The 19,059-nt window shown below is 37.8% G+C and overlaps 1 protein-coding gene across 6 annotated transcripts in view; it reads right to left on the bottom strand.

The window, feature by feature from the left end:
- Nucleotides 1–1,072: 1,072 nt before the first annotated feature.
- Nucleotides 1,073–19,059, bottom strand: part of ZNF106 (zinc finger protein 106) — a 40,923-nt gene continuing 22,936 nt past the window's right edge. For 3 of the 6 annotated variants that reach the window (XM_015630140.2, XM_015630141.2, XM_015630139.3), the window contains exons 10-22: nucleotides 18,413–18,754; nucleotides 14,160–14,940; nucleotides 13,745–13,800; nucleotides 13,115–13,260; nucleotides 12,688–12,822; nucleotides 11,683–11,799; nucleotides 11,130–11,321; nucleotides 10,416–10,478; nucleotides 8,777–8,896; nucleotides 8,235–8,306; nucleotides 6,992–7,063; nucleotides 6,224–6,370; nucleotides 1,073–5,221 (exon numbers count right to left, since the gene is read on the bottom strand). In XM_015630140.2, coding sequence (XP_015485626.1) covers nucleotides 5,165–5,221; nucleotides 6,224–6,370; nucleotides 6,992–7,063; nucleotides 8,235–8,306; nucleotides 8,777–8,896; nucleotides 10,416–10,478; nucleotides 11,130–11,321; nucleotides 11,683–11,799; nucleotides 12,688–12,822; nucleotides 13,115–13,260; nucleotides 13,745–13,800; nucleotides 14,160–14,940; nucleotides 18,413–18,754 — 2,300 coding nt within the window. In that variant the 3' untranslated portion in view covers nucleotides 1,073–5,164. Of the gene's footprint in view, nucleotides 5,222–6,223; nucleotides 6,371–6,991; nucleotides 7,064–8,234; nucleotides 8,307–8,776; nucleotides 8,897–10,415; nucleotides 10,479–11,129; nucleotides 11,322–11,682; nucleotides 11,837–12,681; nucleotides 12,823–13,114; nucleotides 13,261–13,744; nucleotides 13,801–14,159; nucleotides 14,941–18,412; nucleotides 18,755–19,059 lie in introns of those variants that run through there. The other 3 variants (XR_001522037.3, XM_015630142.3, XM_015630144.3) reach the window with 3 other exon arrangements.

A 19,059-nucleotide genomic window follows, 5' to 3' on the forward strand; every position in this document is an offset into this window, starting at 1 on the left:
CTGAAAGAATAGATAAAGATGAAATATTGACCTTCCTCCATTTCTTCTTCCGTTCTCCTGAATATACAGCAGCTTTTGGAGTTTATGGCAAGTGTGAAATTAGCTTAGTATCTCAAATATTTGCCAGTTTATTCCTTGAATACCTTAAAAAAAAAAAAAAAGTGCACTTGAGAGGTTCCCTTGCTACCAGCTTAAAGGATGACAGGTTTTCACAAGTACAATATAAAAAATGGAAGGAAAAACAAAACATGCAAGGAATACCAGACTTTGTCAGGAGAACCTTTTACTTAGTTCTCTAGTAACAAAAAGTAGCAAAGCAATCCTCTAATATAAAGCAAAATTAAAAAATAAAAATAGTAGCATCAACTCAAAGTTATTCCAGTAAGTAGTACATTTAACTGAAAGAATGTACTTAACTAGTGCTTAACTAAGAAGCAGAAAACCTTTTGACTGCAAAGTTCTTAATGTTGTCTTGCACTGCAACTTACTCTGAAAGAGGAAGAAAGTCCTGTAATTTATCTAAAGAACAGCTATTGTCCTTCAAATTCAACTGTTTTTTTAACCCTAATAGTTTTTAAGATGACTGGAACACTTGGAGCCCTGGCTTCCAGCCATGCCTTACCTCAACTGAGCTACTGTTTTCCATACACGTATGGCAGAGATAATCTTAGTTAGGATGTTCCAAGAAAAAACAAAATCTATCAGTTAAAAGATAAAAATCAGGATTTTTAATTGGCAACTCAAAAATGGTCCTTATACAGTTCTGGTGAGTGAACTGCCAACAAGTTCTACAGCTCTAGAGAACTTCCCTAGCAATGGGCCATGAAGCAAGACACGCAGCACATCAGCCTGGGGGCAGCAGTTGGGTGGACAGTTTCATTTCCCTGCCAAATGACTAGGTCTGAGATTCCTGAACACCTGTAACATTCCTGCCAGTGCTGGAACTTCAAAGTGGCCTGTTTGATTTTATCCAGCACTCACAGAACAGGAAAAAAATCCAAAACAAATAAAATTCTACCAAATCCTGTGAAAGAATCATTCTATTTAAAACAAAGCAGAAACAGACGAACCATAACAATATAAAGAACTTTATTTTTTTTATTTCTTCTTTTGCCATGTAAAGTTTCGTTATTACACTCACAGCTTTGTACCAAAATGAGAGAAAAAAAACATGATCCATCTGTGCACATGTTTTACACAGCTTACATTATCAAATATTCAATCAAGTTGTTCTATTCCACTTCCATTCTTTAAGAAGACTGTTTAACGTTACAGCAAAATGAAATCTGAGAAGCTGGCAGGCGCATGTAACAGAATATATACCTACACAGTTTGCTCTTTGAGGAGTAATTATTTTACAAACAGCAGCTGAAACCGTTTCCTCATCCTTCCTCACATATTCTGTAACTCTGGACAACTCAGACTGCTTGAATTACAGTACAATACAGGCCCAAGAAAAAAACCAAGATTCACCTGTACCTGTGTTTTAATTCAACTTAAGGGAAAAGTACTTTCCCAACAAAAATACTTCCCCTGCCATTTACAAGTTTGCAGATATAATTTACCTTGATCCAGCATGATTGTACTGTTTGAAAATGTGCATTAAGAACTGCACTACTTCAAACACACCACACAGCCAAGCTCCTGCTATTTTGCAGAAGCCAACTTATGTGCTGATACTAGGTTTAAAGTCTAATTCACATATAACTGACACAAGGTAAGCAGAAGCCTGGATATTTAATGCATCTTTGTACCAAGAGATGCAGTTTTCCCTCCATCCCCTTCCACGTACAGAAGCAGCAGCGTTAGGCCAGAGTGTTTTGCACTGCCAGATAGCTGTTATTTTTCTCTGAAATTTGAAGGAGAAAGGAGAAACTAATATAGACCAATCCCAAAAGGCCCCTAAAGGGCTGTCATACAGCAAGTCCAAAACTTTTTTTAACAGTAGACTAATAAAAAATCCACAGCTAATCACAAAATAAATCTTCACTCTACTCATTCTTCCACCCACAATTTTTTACTTGCATAAAAAACAAACCAAAACCAAAAATAAGTAATCCTGAAACTGGCTTCAGATGTGCAGTACTGCTTTTCATGCAAATACTACTGTGTTAAATGTCACAAACAGCCCATCTTGCCAAAGTTATTGCATTCTTCAGCTAGAGGTATATCAGGAGTCAAAACCCTCAGTTGCAAGACCACAGAGGATCTCACTAACAAATACCAACAAACATTATTTTGGCATTTCTGTTCTGCAATTGCCTCCAGATGAAGTAAATGGCCAGTTGTGAAATCTGCACCAAATTCCAACTGAACAAATAGGAAACCACTCCACAGAACTCCAGAGAGGCCTGGGGATTTCCACAGCTGCACCACTTTTTAGCAAATCCTTTTAAGATATCCTCATGAAAAAACAGCATTTTCCTCTGAACCCAAGGATTTTAAAAAATTGTTTCTGATTTATGAAGTAAAATTTTTCACTCATGCAGCTCTGCTATTTTCCCATCTCTTACAATGTATCTGAAATGACCTACAAAGCAGCAAAAGACACAGCTGCTAAAGCTGGACTTCAGTAGCCCAGACTTTTCAGGAGGATTGTTTTCAAAACAGCTAAGAAAATATTATGGACCACCACAAAAAAAAAGACCACTTCCACCAACTAGAAAAGATAAGTCCAACAAGCAAACGGGAATGCAAATAAAGTGTCATAACTGTGTTTATTGCAACAACTAATGAGAAAGATCCTTATATGTTCCTGAAAACAGCTGAAAGAATGTAAAGACTCACAAGGGAGAAGTAACAAAATCTACTCTCACACACGTTTTTCAGAATGCCACTATTGCCCCACAGGCTTGTCCTCGGGACACACCTCCACACCTTCACTTGCAGCACAGTCCATGAAGGACAGCTTAGGATGCCTACCCTGTTTATGCCACACTTATGTGCTCCCTCATCATGGTTCAAAAAACTCTCAGAACTCCTGAATACCATCACCTTTGGAAATGGTTTAAGTATTATGCAGCCTTCTGCTTTTAGGTCATCAAAAAACCCAAACAAATGCTCTCAGGCTTTAGAGCATTACACCCTCCATTCTAAAACATCTACACTGCTTAAAGACTTCCCCAGACTTGATTCTCTATTGAACTGCTTCATCCACAGTCCATAGAAAGAAAGATTAAAAAAGCCCAGCACCAAAACCACAAACACACATCCCCTAAAAACCAAAACAAGAACACCCTCAGAACAGCCTGAGGTCTGAGCCACATATTGGGGCTCTCTGCTATCCACAAACAGCTTAATAAAAAATAAACAAACTAAATCACCACAAAAGTACTGGAACCTCAGAGATTCCCATGTCTTTGAAGTAGGATGCTTCTACATCTCATTCTTATTTTCCTCCCATCTCACAAATAATATCCATCAGTCAGAGCAATTCTGCTTGTATGCTAAGATAATACAAAACCAGTGTGCTCCAGAGAAGGCCCTGAAGTTCCTTGATTGGATGGCAATGGAACATCCATGGGCTTTCCTGAATTATTCACTTTCTTGGCCTAAAAAGGCTTCTTTACAGTCAAAGAATGAGGCTATAAAATTTATTTGGTCTATGGTTGACAAGTTTGAAATTGGTTGTGAATAAGATACCCAGTAAAAACAGTCCACTCAGGATTTTTTGAAAAGCGCTGAATTTGTGTACAAGTAGCTCAGTTCACTGTCTTCACCCTCTCTTACAGCTTGGGAAAACCTCTGCTTATTTTATCCTGAGCACCAAAGTTAGGCAAAAGTGAACACAAAGCTCCTTGCTAGATTAGACTCAGCGTTAAGAGGGTTCTTTGTTATAAATTAGTGTCATTAGGGAGGGGAGAGAGGATGGCGAGTGGCAGAAGGACATTTCACTGAACTTCTGAGGTGAAGCAATCCCACTCAAGGGGGACACCTGCAGGAGAACCCTGACAAGCTCAGTCTTCCCTTCTGCACTGGCCTCACTGTGGTACCTTCCGTGCATTAGGAGAAACAAGACTTTTACATGTGAAATGCATTTCATATCCTCAGCTTCTGCTTGAGAACTTTAGACTTTAAAACCCTGTTCCATTCTTTCCAGTTGAGTTTTTGTGAACTTCATATAGCCCAAGACAATTAAGCCAGTTCACAACAAAAACAAAACACTACCAAAGTGGATGCACTCAGACACACAGTGCCTTTGCATTTCTCTTGGTTTGCTATGCCATGAGGATATGGGACTGCAAAGCTCAGCCACTAAGATTCCACAAAATCAGCAATCCAATTACGGTGTTTTATCAAGACAGCAGTGGTGGTTACACTGCTCTTTAACTAAAAGAGAAACAAACACCACTTACTTTTTTCCCATACATTTGGACCTATACTGAAAAAGACTAAGATTGCAAAGCATGTGAGTAGAGCCACTGTTTTGGCTGTTTTGCTGCTACTGGCATCTCTCTCAAGAAATAACCACTTTCCTCAAAATAAACAGAATACCTCAAGAGGTATGGTATCTATCACTGTATATATTGTGCCAGTTACAGCAATTTTTACACAAGGAATAAAAAATAAGTTACATACAATTAACATTAAAAAATTAATTTATTCCAGTCTCCATAAAATAACTTTTATTTTTATGAAGAAAGAAAAATGTACACTGGATATTCAGGTTACATTGTTAGAATTTGTGATATTCTGGTTTGCAGAATTTTATTAAAATCGGCTAAAAAAATTGGATACAACAAAACCTGACACACCTTGGACACATAATAGGCTGCAAGCTGAGTTTGCAAACAGCAGCACCTATTGTAATCTAAGTTTTCAACACCCCTTTGGACTTCCCAAAGACTGTACTTCTTAAAAAAAAAAATAAAACCATCTGAAAAGAGACAAACAACAAAAAAAACCAAGGCAGACAAGAGGAAGGAATATTCTTGTCCACCAATGAACTAAAAACTTGCAAGAACTTGGGCTAAGTCTTAATTACCAGCCTTATTTCTACAGAGTACAACAAAACCTGCAGTCTCTGTAGCAATGCATTTCAGCCCCACTCAGTTTTTGCATTCCAAGTGGGGAAAGAAAGAGGAAAGACTGGAGTAAGAAACAGATGTTATTTGGAATAACTTTGACATACAAAATTACTTCCCAATGTGGGAGGTGAAAAACTTCACGAGTCAATCCTGCTGTCATCCTCAGCATGTCTTTCAATGTGTCCTACAGCATCCTAGAAAAAAAAAAAAAGAAGTCAATTAAAAAAAAATCATTATGATTATCACAAAAAACTGCACAAAAAACTTTGCAAAAGATTCTATTGCAAATTCTTTGCAAAAGTCTTTGAAGCCTCAGTGAAGGTGACATTCAAGATAATATACATTTGCTTGGCTTAAAGCCTCTAAAAAGATAAATATTATCATTGTCAAGCTATTAAATCACATATGAAGCGTTTCACATCCCACATGATTAAAGGGAAATAAAAACCAGTTTCCTTTTTGATTAGAAGAGTAAATTAAATAAACACATCATATCTAAAGCCCATACTTAAAGAGAAATTAAGAATTCTACTGTTTGTTAATTCTTGAAGAAACCTCCATCTTTCCCATACTTTGGAAAGCATTCAAAGGAAGGCAGCTTATACTGCGCCAAGGACTAAAATGCAGATTACACCAAACAGTCTATAGGTAACAGCCCTCCTTACACCCATCCCACAATCCTTTCCACATCACTTAATCCAACTCTTAAGCCTTCTTCATTTTCTTCTTTCATTTTTTATGCACGACTTATTTAAAGATTGTTTTTGCTGACAATCTCATGTGAAAAATAAACAATGAAAGAGATAGGAATAAATAAAAATTAAAAGGATAAAAACCTGTTTTTAAGGCAGATGCTTTTTTTTCTTAAAAAGTTATTTTTCCTTCATAAACTTCCTAATATCTTGAGTAGATTTTCTTTAATATTTTGAGAATTCTACCATTTCCACGTAATATTTTAGGATCAAACTGTTTTAAATTGATCACATGTCAAATTCATATATCATAGCTGCACTGTTCAGCTGCCATGGGCTGAACTGAACCCTGTTAGCCCTGGATGACTGTAACCACATGCAGTTAAGCCTGCCAAGGCTAGAAAAATGTAAGCCTTTTTAAGAGAAATAAGATCAAGTCCACAATTGTGGTGATACAAAGTACTTTATATTACCAAATACAGCCATGTTATTTTAACCACATACCTGCTTGGAACCTTTCCTGGAAGTAAAGAAAGCATCACAGTTCTTCCAACGACATTTCAGGGTCTGAAAATTTGGATTGGTGTGGTCGGTTAGCAGGTGTTGTTTCAGATGGTCCACAACTCCAAAGATCAGTGAACATCCATGCCACTGGGAAAAAACCCAACACACCAGAATAAGCCAGGGAAATACAATTTTTGCTAATTTTTCTTCCTGAAATTTCACAGTATTCTTCCAAGGCTGTAAGCACACCTGCCAAATCCTGTAAGTTTTTTATCTTATTCAATTTCCATTTTCCATGGTCTTTATTCCTTTAATTACAGCTTTAAACAAAATTTTCTTGCCTTTAGCCAAGCCTAGACCCATCAGCAGGAATGGCAGGAGGAAGAGAGGAATTAAACCTTTACAAAATTTAAGCTTACCTACGACAAAGTCATTTGGAATTAAATTAACTTATTTATCATAGTAAATCAGCATTTCTATGTCACTCAGGAAAAGTTTTTGGTATTAAATAGTGATATGTCTAAAAACTGCCAGAAAGAACAGTAATTTACACTAACAACTTGCCCCAAAGCAACACACACACACACACATACATATATACATACAGTGAAGACAACAAAAAATTAAACTAGTGATATATACCTAAGGGATATATACTTTAAAAGTACATACACACTTTAAAATAATAATGAATTATGAAAAATCTAGTGACTAGAGCCCACCCCCAGAAAATTCAATAATGAAGACTAAATACAATTTGCTAATTACCCAGCAGCGATAATTTTGCATCAGATTAAGCCTCACAGCTCTGACACTGCCATCATAGCATCCAGTGTAGATCTGTAAAAGAAACATTTATGGATAAACAAGCTGGGACTAAAAGAGGAAAAAAAAGTAAAATTTTGAACGACACTTCAGTGCAGGTAAAAACAATGAAATATCAGTATGCAAGGCTTCTACATTTAAAAAATAGGTACAATCAAATTATTAAATTATTTTAATATTTGCATTCATAGTTCACAAAAACTAACAAATGAATAAGAAATGCTTCCATAACCTCTATTGTTGATAGTGTTGTGTGTGTAACAGTTCAGGAAAGTTTAAATTATGGTACTATACACTAAAGTTAAAAAATATGTACGTGTAAATGTCAAGCTGAATGTATTTCCAGGACTTAATTACATCAAAATAGGATGGAGAGGAAGTGTGTAGAAGAACACCAGAATTTCAGAAAGACTAATGCAGATCCTTTCACTCATCACTAAACTTCTCATCTGAACCCTTCTTTTAATTGAGAATGCCCACAACAGACCACTGCTGGGGCACAGTTCAAGCCTCAGGTTGGACCCACATGAGATGTGATGCCTGGGCAGAATGTATTCCAGTTATTAGGAAATCTGTTCCTTTGGACTTAACTTTTCTATTATTATTATACAGATCACTACTATACCTTTCATTTTATAGTCTCAAAGAAACCTTCCAAAGAAATTCCTAGACAAGCAGACAAATAAATGCTTTTAAAAACTATTTTAAGAAATATTTATCCAGAAGTGCTTCTGAAGTTTATCTTGTAAGTCAGATGCATGGAGAAGCCTCTACACCTGAATCAACTGCACACCTTTGTTCATGTTCTGTCAAAGGTTGCTAGAGGTTTGGCTTTGGGTGAAGTATTTCTCCAGCACCTGAGTGATGCCCTTAAGTAAAAGTTAAACAGGATTGACACTTGAAAAAGCAGAAGTATTTTACTATTTCTAGTGTCTTTGCTGTAATCATAACTGCAAAAAGAACTATTGTATTAAGACTACAATAAGCTGAACAGTGATTTTTCACCAGACAATATTATTACATGCATATAAAGCTGTTATAGCCACTTGATTTTTTGACTGAGAGCAACTTGGAAATGCAGCCAAACAGCAGGCTGATTTCTTTATCTGAAGAAATTAAACTGTCTCATATGTACCTGTGGCAATTACAACCTTCTCTTTAAGAATGGTGAAAAGAAAGGACTTACCATGCTCTTATGGATGGTCATACACATAATCATATCTGTGTGGCCTCCGTAGACTTGCAAGCGGTCGTGTGACTGGAAAGAAACAGAAAGAGACATTTAATAGCATGACATTTTTAGGAGCCATTTTTCACAGACATCTAAAGGATAATACTTCCAAGAGCAGTTTCTTTGGTAGCAATTAAACTGTTATGGTGGATTCCAAACTTTATAGTCACCTTGAAAGCTCACTTTTGTTTACATTGCTTCTGGGAGTCTTTTTGTCCAACTAAGGACTTGTTATCTCAGCAGACAAAGCTAACATTTTCCCACTTTTCTGAGCTGTCATTGTCTTGGAATAACTCAGGTTCTAAAAAAGAGGTTTAGGTTATATTCTTTAAAACCCATGTAATTTGACTGGTGAGACAACTCTATATATATTGAGTGACAGGAAAAAGAGGCATGGGCTAGAGACCAGAAAGTACAAAGATGACTTCTATTTGACTTCAAAATCATTAATTAACACATATTAGATAAATGTAATTACTAACCACCTATTTTTTTACCTGTAGTTCATAAACACGAACAAATTTATCCAGACATGCTGTCACCATGACTTTCCCAAGAATGTTCACAACCGTTACTGCATGGTTATGGCCCTTATAGATCCGTACCAGCTCTCCAGTCTGCATCAAGAAAAAGCGAAGGTAAATAGGCATTTGGTTTGAAAAACCAAAAGAACAAATAGGTTCACCTAATCCATGTAGGGTAGCTAGCTTCAGTGCTCACTACTAAAATATGGAAACAACCTTTATTAGACTTCCATTCCCTGTGAAGGAATCATATTTGAATATGATCAAATATTATTTATCATTTTGTTTGCCTATCCTAACACAGAGCTATTCCAGTACAATAGAAATGCATGGGTCTTTGTAAAGTTCTCTCTTCTCTTTTTCTGCTTCTGAACAGGAGTCACCAGTGTGCCCAGGTGGCTAAAAAGCCAATGGTGTTGCAGCCTACACCAGGAATGGTGTGGCCAGCAGGACCAGGGAAGGGAAGTGATTCTTCCTGTGAACTCAGCACTGGTGAGGTCACATCTCAAGGGCCCCTCAGTTAAGGAAGGACACTGAGGTATTGGAGTGAGTCTAAAGAAGGGAAAGAAGCTGGTGAAGGGTCTGGAGCACAAGTGTAATGAGAAGCAGCTGAAGGAGCTGGGGTTGTTAAAGCTGGAGAGGAGGAGGCTCGGGGGGACCTTATCACTCTCTACAACTCCCTGAAGGGAGTGTGTAGCCAGAGAAAGTCAGCCCCTTCTCCCATGCAACAGGACAAGAGGAAATGACCTCAAGCTGTGCCAGAAGAGGTTGGACACTAAGAAGAAATTTTTCACAGAAAGAGTGATTAGATTTTAGAAAGGGCTGCCCTGGGAGGTGTTGGAGTCATTGTCCCTGTAAGCATTTAGGGAAAGACTGGATGCTGACAATGCCATGGTCTAGCTGGTATGGTCTAGCCAACCTGTGTTTGGTCACAGGTTGGACATGTTGATCTCAGGGGTCTTTTCCAACCTAATTGTTTCTGTTTCCATCATTAGTTATATATTCTCACCCATCCTGAAACTAGTACCATGCTATTAGTATTAGCACTATTTATGTCATGACAAAGATCATTCAGCAAATTCAGCTAAATACACAGAAATGTACTAAATTTTTCCTCTGGTAAGTTACTTAATCTAACTTGCTGCATAACTACATGAATGCTTCTGCTAGGACTAGGGGAAGATGGTGCAAAAGAGGGAGAGAATGGTAAGCTAGAGACAAAGCATTCATGATGCTTTTGAACCATCTAGCATGGAGCACAGTGCTCCTCAAGTTCTTCCACTTATAAAGAAACTTTTCCCCCACCACAATATCTCACATGGTTTTTCTTGGAACCTTCTCCATATTATCAGCATGTCTATAGTTACATTTGCAAAAACAAGATGCCCAGATAAAAAGACATTGCCTATCATGTGACAAGAGTCAGCAGGTTTATGTAGCCTCTTCATGCCTCCAGAGTTACATAGTCACATTCACAAAATCATAAGACTTCCTTTTCTGGAAGCAATCTGCCTCACCAGTCAGTCAAATATTCTGGAAGTACTGACTTTATAGCATACAAATTCAGTGCCTTAATAGCAAAAGTTAATCCATCTTTCTATATGAGACTTACATGAATGTTGTGGGCATGGACAGACTGATCACTGGAACCACTGAATACCAGATCATTCACAACCTTACAAAAAAAAAGGTATTATATTTTGTATCAGATATGAAAGGGACAAGCAAAATATTAAGACACTATTTAGTTTAAAGTTGTGCTGTAGTATTTCCTAAGCTTGGAATACTTAAAATCAATCAAGAGTATGAAGGAAAAAGTATGCACTGAGCTCTTTATGTAAGAGCTAGATATATTACAATGAATTTTGACATTTCACAAGTGACATAAGAAGCTTTTAAGTTGCAGCCCAACAGGTAACTTGCCCTACCTATGGATTATTCTCAGAGACAGCTCAGCAGCAAATCAGGGACCGAGCAAACTGAATGCAGAATGCTGTTACGCACGTGCACAGTAAAGCCCAATGTTTCCTGGAAATTTTGGATGTGCTGCATACTTACTTATATGCTGCTCATGCAAGAGAAATTATGCTCCTAACCCCTAACAAGTGATAAGAGGAAACAGCCTCAAGGTGCACCAGGGGAAGTTTAGAATGGGCATTAGGAAAAGTTTGTTCACTGAAAGGATGATCAGGCATTGGAACAGGCTGTGTTCCAAGGAGTGATGGAGAAAACCTCTCTTAAAATACAGAAATCCTCTATTTCCTATCACAATCTGCTCATCATTCTAAGCATTCTTTGTGCAAAATGTATTTTCAGAGACACTTGCCTTCATGCAGAGAATAGTCTTGCTGTGACCCTCCAGGGTTCTGAGAAGCAGCCCATTCCGTGCATCTCGCACACTGATGGTGCAGTCATAGGAGCCCACTACCAACAACTTGCGTGCTCCTTCCTGAGCTGTGGCTAAACAGCTCACTGCTCTAGGGCCATGGCATTCAAAGGTATCAAGCTGTTTATTATTCTGGTGGGGGAAGAAAGAAATGGTATTCAAGAATTAAAATTTTGCTATGACACTGACTAACTTAACAATTAAGTTTCCAAACCAAAGAAGTAACTCCTTATGTTATGAAGACCAGGAGGAACCTTAAAGAAAAACATAACAATACAGCACCTGAAAGAAAAGTAAACAAAGAGATAGGTAGATAGGACAGCTTCATGCATGGACAAAATAAACAACCAAAAGGGGCCAACAGTGACCATTTATACCAAAATGAGTTCATTACAAATATATTTACTACTGTAGATAAAGAATGGAAAGAAACACAGAGGAAAGAAACAGTATCACAATAGGCTTTCAGGTGCCAATATTTAAACAAACTAACCTTTATGCTGAAAGTAACCACAGTGCCATTTGCAAGACCTGCATAAAGGATCCGCCATCTACTGTGTAAACAGAGCACTCGATCTTCCAATTTAAACTGTTCCATGCACTCTTTGGTCTAGCAATGGAAAGAAGTACTTAAAGATTTTCATTAACTGAAAACAATTCAAGAAAAAAAGTCTTAAATGAATGATGATTTTCACTTTTTAAACCAACAGAACTGGAGAAAAACATCTGAGAGTCTGGTGTCACATGGCAGTTTGACCCTCATTTTAATCAGGGCCATCAATCACTAAGGCTTGACTGTAGTTCAGCAACCAGTTCTAACCCTTAACACTTTGTTCTAATCACACCCTTTAATGTGTATAGAAATTTAGACTTCTGACTGTATATATATACATTTGCAAACCATCTATTATCTGGTTGAGGATTCCCCACTTAGCTCCCGACAGGTAACTTAAAGAGTTTAAAACCTCTGGCAGTTTGCTCCCTGAGGCAGATACATGCTTTCTCGTCTTTAAAGTCACAGGTTGAGCAAGTGTTCTTATCATTTAGCCTCAAATATTCAGCTTCAGGAAGCCTCAGTCTACTCTTTCACATGCCCTCAGCAAAACAGATACCTGTTGTTCTCTCTATGGCTGCTCTAAAGATGGAGCAGAGAGCAGTGCCTTACATAAGCAATGAAGTTAAAATACAGCAAGATGAAATACGATTCACAGCCAAACAGCTATCCTGCACTTTGGTATTCCCAAAACTTGGGATTATGGCATGCTGTTCTGGCAAAAACTCTACTGACAAGCTAGTCAAAAGATTAGTCAAATGATCAGTAAATCATTACTGGTTTGCTGTCTTGCTTGTCTGGTTTTTTCCCCCTGCTCTATTCTAAAGAGGTATTAAGTGGTGTTCATGTCCAGATCATATGGGCTTAGAAGGCTTTTAAAATTTTTATTTGTAAAGAAAAACTTGCATAAAATGCAGCATATGTAAAACAACAGAGTTTGAGTACCTTGATATTGTAACAATTGACAGTGTGGTCACTTGAGCCAGTGTAGAGTGCAGCATTCTTCCCATTTGTCTGAGTGACCAGAAGGCAGTTCACTTTTGAAGTATGTCCTTCAAAGATGGCCACACACTTCCTGCTCTAAAAAGGAAAGCATGGAGTCTGTCAGCATAAAGGTTCATAATACCTCTTGAAATATGTACCTAACAGAATAAGGTAGGACAACTGAAAAAAATCAGGATATATGTGGCAATCTATCTCTTCTTGGCCCTCTCATAGGGAGAAAGCGTTGGGGAGGTGGAGAAGAGAGGTTTGAAGAACAGTATAAAATAAATTACAAGCTTGAAGAAGCAGCTGCTTCCTTTACTACACAGTAGGGCATTACAAAAGAACCTTGTGATTGCAATAACACCACTCCTACAACCTTACTTACAACAAGATTGTAGGCACAAACTGTTTTGTCTGCTGAGCAGGTATACAACAAATTCCCAAAAATCTGAATAGCATTCACTGCAGCCAAGTGTCCCTCAAAGTTTCCCTCAGTAGGTTCTTCATCCTCACCTGGCTCTGAAGACACTTCTGTAGGACAGAGACATGTACTTTTCAGTATGGGAACACAGTCAAGAAAACACACTGCTGTCAACCAGCAGAACCATTTCATGGGCTCAGAACCTTTAAGTCATATCTTATTGTGGATTTCAGCAGGACTGTGAATGTGACAGAGGGCAATATAAAGTGCTAAAAAGACCTTCATATGACTAAGTCCGGACCTATCTTTAAAATTAAAAAGAGATTGTATTACTGCTTGTCCTAGAGCTCTACAGAGACTGTGGAAGAATAGTGCTCATGTGGGAAGTGCAGGGGAATGTGGAGGAGTCAAGACACAAAGCATTCAATGTAAGATGATGTAAGTGAGCATGTGTCACTTCCCACTTCAGTTTTGAGTGTAAGCTTTTATCTTCAGGGCAAAATTCCCCAATGGAAGCAGGCTGATCAAGATTTAACACAAAGTCCTGCAAGATACTACATACAAAGCATCAGAAGGAAAGCTTAATAGACATACCTGAAGAATTCTTTGATCCTCTTACGGATGATATGGAAGTCTGTATCTCAGCCACACTGTAAGACAAAAAATAAACAGTAGCAAGATTGGACTTTGCATGCTCATTTTCAGACAAAATGCTGGGGTAAGTAATACTCCAAAACACAAAACTCTGCACTTAGTGGAAAATATGCTGTGACAGATAAGCTCAAAACCAAATTGGGCAGCCCTGCTCTTGTATTAAGGGAAATTACTAGGTAACAAGACACATTCACATGTTGACCAAAAAAGCCAAAGCCAAGTTAGTTTTTATTGCCCCTTTTATTTCACTCCCGAAGTCACTGATGTAAGACTTTCTGAATGAAAAAGAGGCCTCTTATGAATATACTATATAATACTAATAATTTTACTTTTCAGAGCTCTACAATAATCTCACCTTCTTTTCCCATCATTCCTAGAATTTGTGCCAATCTCACTGGTGGAGCTCACTTCATCATAACCAGAGCAAGATGCCTCTAGGGCTGCTTGATCCACAGAATTGCATGAATCCCTCTTTGACGGATCGTCTGGTTTCTCATCTCCTGACTCTGATGAACCAACATCAACCACATCACACTGAGGTGCTGAAATTTCCACTAGTTCCAGAGAAGCATCACTGTCATTCTTGTCTTTGTCTCTTACTGCTTGAGCAGTAACTCCACTCTCCTCTCTTGTAGGAGTAGATGTAGTAACTTTTTCTCCTTTAGGGACCTTTCCACCCTTGACTTTCCGGACAGGCTTGAAGTCAATCATATCCTGCTCAGTATCACTGTTGTCTGGCACATGGGCTGCCCTCAGAGTTTTCTTCTTCCTTAACCTTCTCCTCCTTCTATTCCCTTTCTCAGCTGGGACTGTAGCCATTGTCAAGTGTTGCTCAGACGGTTCTGCTGACAATTTGGGCGTTTTATCCATTGGCATTTCTAGAAGGACTGAATGCTTTGAAAGGGAAGTGCTACACTGATCCATCAAAAATTTTTCACCAACTGTATCATTTGCTTCTCTCTTGCTGAAAACAGACACTGAATGAGGAGAAGAGTTCTCAGGAATTCCAGACTGTCCCTTGTCTGCATCAGGCTTGTGGACATCTTGGTTAGTCTGTTGGAAACAACCTGCCAGTCCTGCTAGGGATATGGTTGCAGTGATAACAGGATACACTGAAGTTTTCTGGTTGGTCTCTTCTAAAGAAAACAGCCCAGTGTTACATTCAATCTGTACAGCAACAACTCTTTATGCAAAGTGTCCCTCCCTGTATTTTCTGTTTACACTTAATTGTGCATGTAAAGTACATATTCTTACATGTTGAAAACTATGTGCACATGTAGATCTGCAATTTCAGTCAGCTACCCAGCCTTTAAAAAACATAACTAGGGAATAAAATGTTTATCCATGTACATAGAAATAAAGGAATGGGGCACATCATTCAAACTGCTGGCTGGCTGTATGCTTTTAAAGTTCTGACAATCTTTGGTGAATCCTACATTGTTGACTTAAGATGCTATCACCCCTCTGTGTCCTCCCCTGTCAGCTGTCATGACTGCTGTAGAAATTACATGAATCAATGCATGCCAAGTACGATTCAGCTGCTCAATGACAGTTTGAAAATCTTGCTTAACCCATCTGAATTATTACAGCTATTACATAGTTATTTCTACCAAGTTACTTGGATTTAATTCAAGGTAGATAGTTATGCACAACCCCCTCTGCAGCACTGTACCTTCATCCTGGGAATAGCAGCACTGAGTAAGCCATGAGGGTAGGCTTTATTTAGTTAGTTTAGTTTACTTAGCTCATCTGTGGTGGTCTATGCAATGGCATCAACACACTCTCCCTGTCATTTAATTGTGGCTGAATTACTATGAACAAAATGATTCAACCTCTCAGCTGAGACAGACTAAGGGAATTATCTCACAGCTGTTTCCCACACCCTAAAATTCCCCAGTTACACTTGCAATAACTACAATCTAAAACAGGATATTTCAAGTTCACTGCATTTCTGGGGTGGGATCACGCACCACAAATGGGAAGTTGGCAGTATTTGAAACACTTCCCTCTTCCAGCCTCTCAGAAGCCAGCAAATTAAACCTACACTAATGCCTGGCCAAAAGCACATTACACATCACAGGACCAATCTGATGGTTTGGAATTATGCAGCCAACTAGAAACAGCTAAAATGAGAACATCTCTCACCTACACCTTCCTCAGATGGGGAATTCCAAGATAAAACTAGAACTTGCTGACAGCATAGGATATATTTTGCATTTAAAGTAAATCAATGGAAAGAAGTTTTTCCCTGGACATATAACTGTGATGCACAACTGCAAAACCTGATAGAAAAACCTCTGTATGGAAGAAATGAGTCATTAGATGAAGTTTGAACAAGTTACTGTGTTAAATTATACTGAGAAGAAGGCACACAAAACCTTAAATTCTGAATACACCTCTAATATTATGTGCCACTCATTTCCCACTGGAAAGGGGAAGGAATTAACCTGGTCACTTTATAACAGGAAAATAACAGCAAACAGCCATTTAAACTGAAACTTCTAAACTCAAAAGCTATTAATTCTCAGCACTTGGAGTGCTGCAGGTATTAGAAAAAGTAGTAGAAAATTACCATGGCAGTGTAAGAAAACAGAATTACTCAGTTCCACAGGTGGGACACTGCTGGCGTTTAGGGGAAATCAAATGCAATCAGCTCCCTCAAAGAAAGGCTGAGCTAACCTTATTGGGAAGCTGACAAGCTAAACATTCAGCCCCAAAAAGTAAATAATCTGCCACACAGCAAATTCCTCTTCCTCAAATTTCAGAATTTACCTGAAGGCAAATGCATATTTCCCCCCAAATTACTAGATTTATCTGAAGGCACTCTCATTTTAAATGTAGCATATATAGAAGTGCATCAATACCAAAACTGTGGTAACTTGACAAATGAACATAGAAATAATATTCTTGCTTTTAATACATCAAAATTAAGTTTGTTGGAAAAAGAAAAATAGTGTGATTGAGAACTTTCCAAAGTAATTATTTAAGTAACAAATGTAGCTATACACTGAAGGTTTATCTTCATAAGAAAAATATAAAAAAAAAAACTTCAACTTCTCTGTTGTGAAGTTTCAAGATTCTGCAAACAAGACACTTCATGCCACTGCAGCTAGTGATCACTAAATCTTTCCTTAGAGTTGGAAAACTGAGAATAAAAATGACACTGATACAAATAAAAAAAATTAACTGATGTTTACGCGTAACAGTATGGCATATGCCAATAAAAACAGGAAAGCAAAGGAAAGGTAGTGGCTTTCTAAAAGCTGAGTCTTAACAATGCAAACAAACAAAAAAAACTGATTTCTTCCCCAGCCTCAAGTTTACTTTAGTGAATGCCCCCAGAGCTTCACATTCCTTGTCAAAACCTCCAAAAAAAAAAAAAGATGAAGCAAAACTCAGAATACTACACCAATGTATTTTAACAGAATGGAATACAGGAAATGCAATGGTGACTAAAAAAAAAAGCACAAAAACACCATCTATATGCAATTCTATAGCTGAAGCAAACTAAAAAATGTAAAAAAAATCAAATTATTTTAATTAAAGAAGTCTAAACTTCAATTCAGCCAATATTCATCTTGTGCTTGAGAAAAAAAATAATGCTTAGAAAGGTAGAACACAACTTTTTCCAATAGTATTTTGTACTTCAGTTGGAGAGGAAAAATATTGTGTTGGCTATCTTTAACAAGGATCAATCTTACAAAAGTTTTTCTCAAATTATCCAAGTTAAAGGTCTGGGTAAGTGACATTGTTATGGCAGACAACCATCATCAGAGTCACCCTGTTTGACTTCACTTAAAGTATGGGATGAGCTTTTAATTTTCAGTTTTTACCTTCAGTCACAGTAGCAAGTTGCAGAGGAAAATACCAACAGCGTTTAAGCTGTTTGATCACAGACTACAGCACACAAGTTTCATGGCATCTAAACTGCCTAAATAAAGAGTTAGCTATTTCAGCTGCAGTCATTAAGATCTCACTTGGCTGAGACAGGAACTCTCCCATTAGTAGTCCAATTAATTAAGCAGTTTCTCCTCCAGATAAAAGTAAACCCTTATCTTCATTGCTAGCCCTCCCATGCCCCTCACATGAGAGTAAGCAGTGGCTATCAGCCAATTAGTAGAAGTACAGTAGAAGAATTAATAGCCGATTAGTAGAAGATGGATTGTTACTTCTAATATTACAAATTATACTCTTTGTGCTTACCCAGCAGAGCCCAAGAACAGCACAGAATAATTTCGATATAACTCTTCATAATTTTTTAAAAAAATTTTCAGGCACATCTTTTTCCCTTGTAGGCAGACTTTTTGCTACCAGTGCTCATTAAATGATGCAGAGTAGAAGACAAAAATTATAGGGGAGATTCTCAGGTTTGTTGGGTTGTGTTGGTTTTGCGTTTTATTAGTTAACTAAATTATTCTAAGAGGATGTAACCTTCAAATCTATATTTGCTCTATTTTCAAAGCAAACCTAGAAAGTACTACACAAGTTAATGAGCATTCACCCCTGCCTGACAGACTGCAGGCTGAGACACAACTTACATTCTTTTTGGGAAAAAAAAATTTCCTTATTTTCTTAAAGTTAATTATCTTAAAGCAAAACTACAAATACCATCATTCTGTTCCGCCTCTTCTGTTTGTGGAGCACATGCAGAGCTCTGGAGTACAGAATTCACATTTAGTTCTGTGCCTTGTGGAGACACAGGTTCTCGTTTAACTTGTACTGGGGAGTCAGGAGTGTTGGAAGGTATACTGCCAGAAGACTGGAATGGTGATGGCATGGTTACTGGAATAGAAGATCCTCCTGGAGGTACAGAGGAAGACAAACTGTCCACGAGGGGCAGGAGAGAGCCTGAAGGAATTGGGTCAGCTGCCATCTGAGACTTGCTGTTTCGTCTCTCAGTTAGGGTATTGCAGGAAAGTTGCTCTGAGAGTTCAGAAGGTTCATATGTTTCTAATGGCAAAGGAAGAGACACATTAAACAAACAAACAAATAAATAAAAGAACAAAAATATTTTACAATAAAATTTAGTGGAGCCAGGAGCTCATTTCTTGTGGACACTGAGTCAAGGAAGAGAAAAAATTTTAAAAAAGACACTAGAGAGAACAATCAAAACTGACAGTTCACACTTGACAATAAAGGCCTCATTTTGAAATTCTATGGTTTTACTGTAGCTTAAATGAGCAGATTCAAGTTAAACACAGTTTTTAAAAGATTCTGAGTTCAAAGAATATTAAACATTCCACTTTTGTAGCTCT

Source organism: Parus major, chromosome 5 (assembly GCF_001522545.3).
Source record: "Parus major isolate Abel chromosome 5, Parus_major1.1, whole genome shotgun sequence".
NCBI lineage: Eukaryota > Metazoa > Chordata > Aves > Passeriformes > Paridae > Parus > Parus major.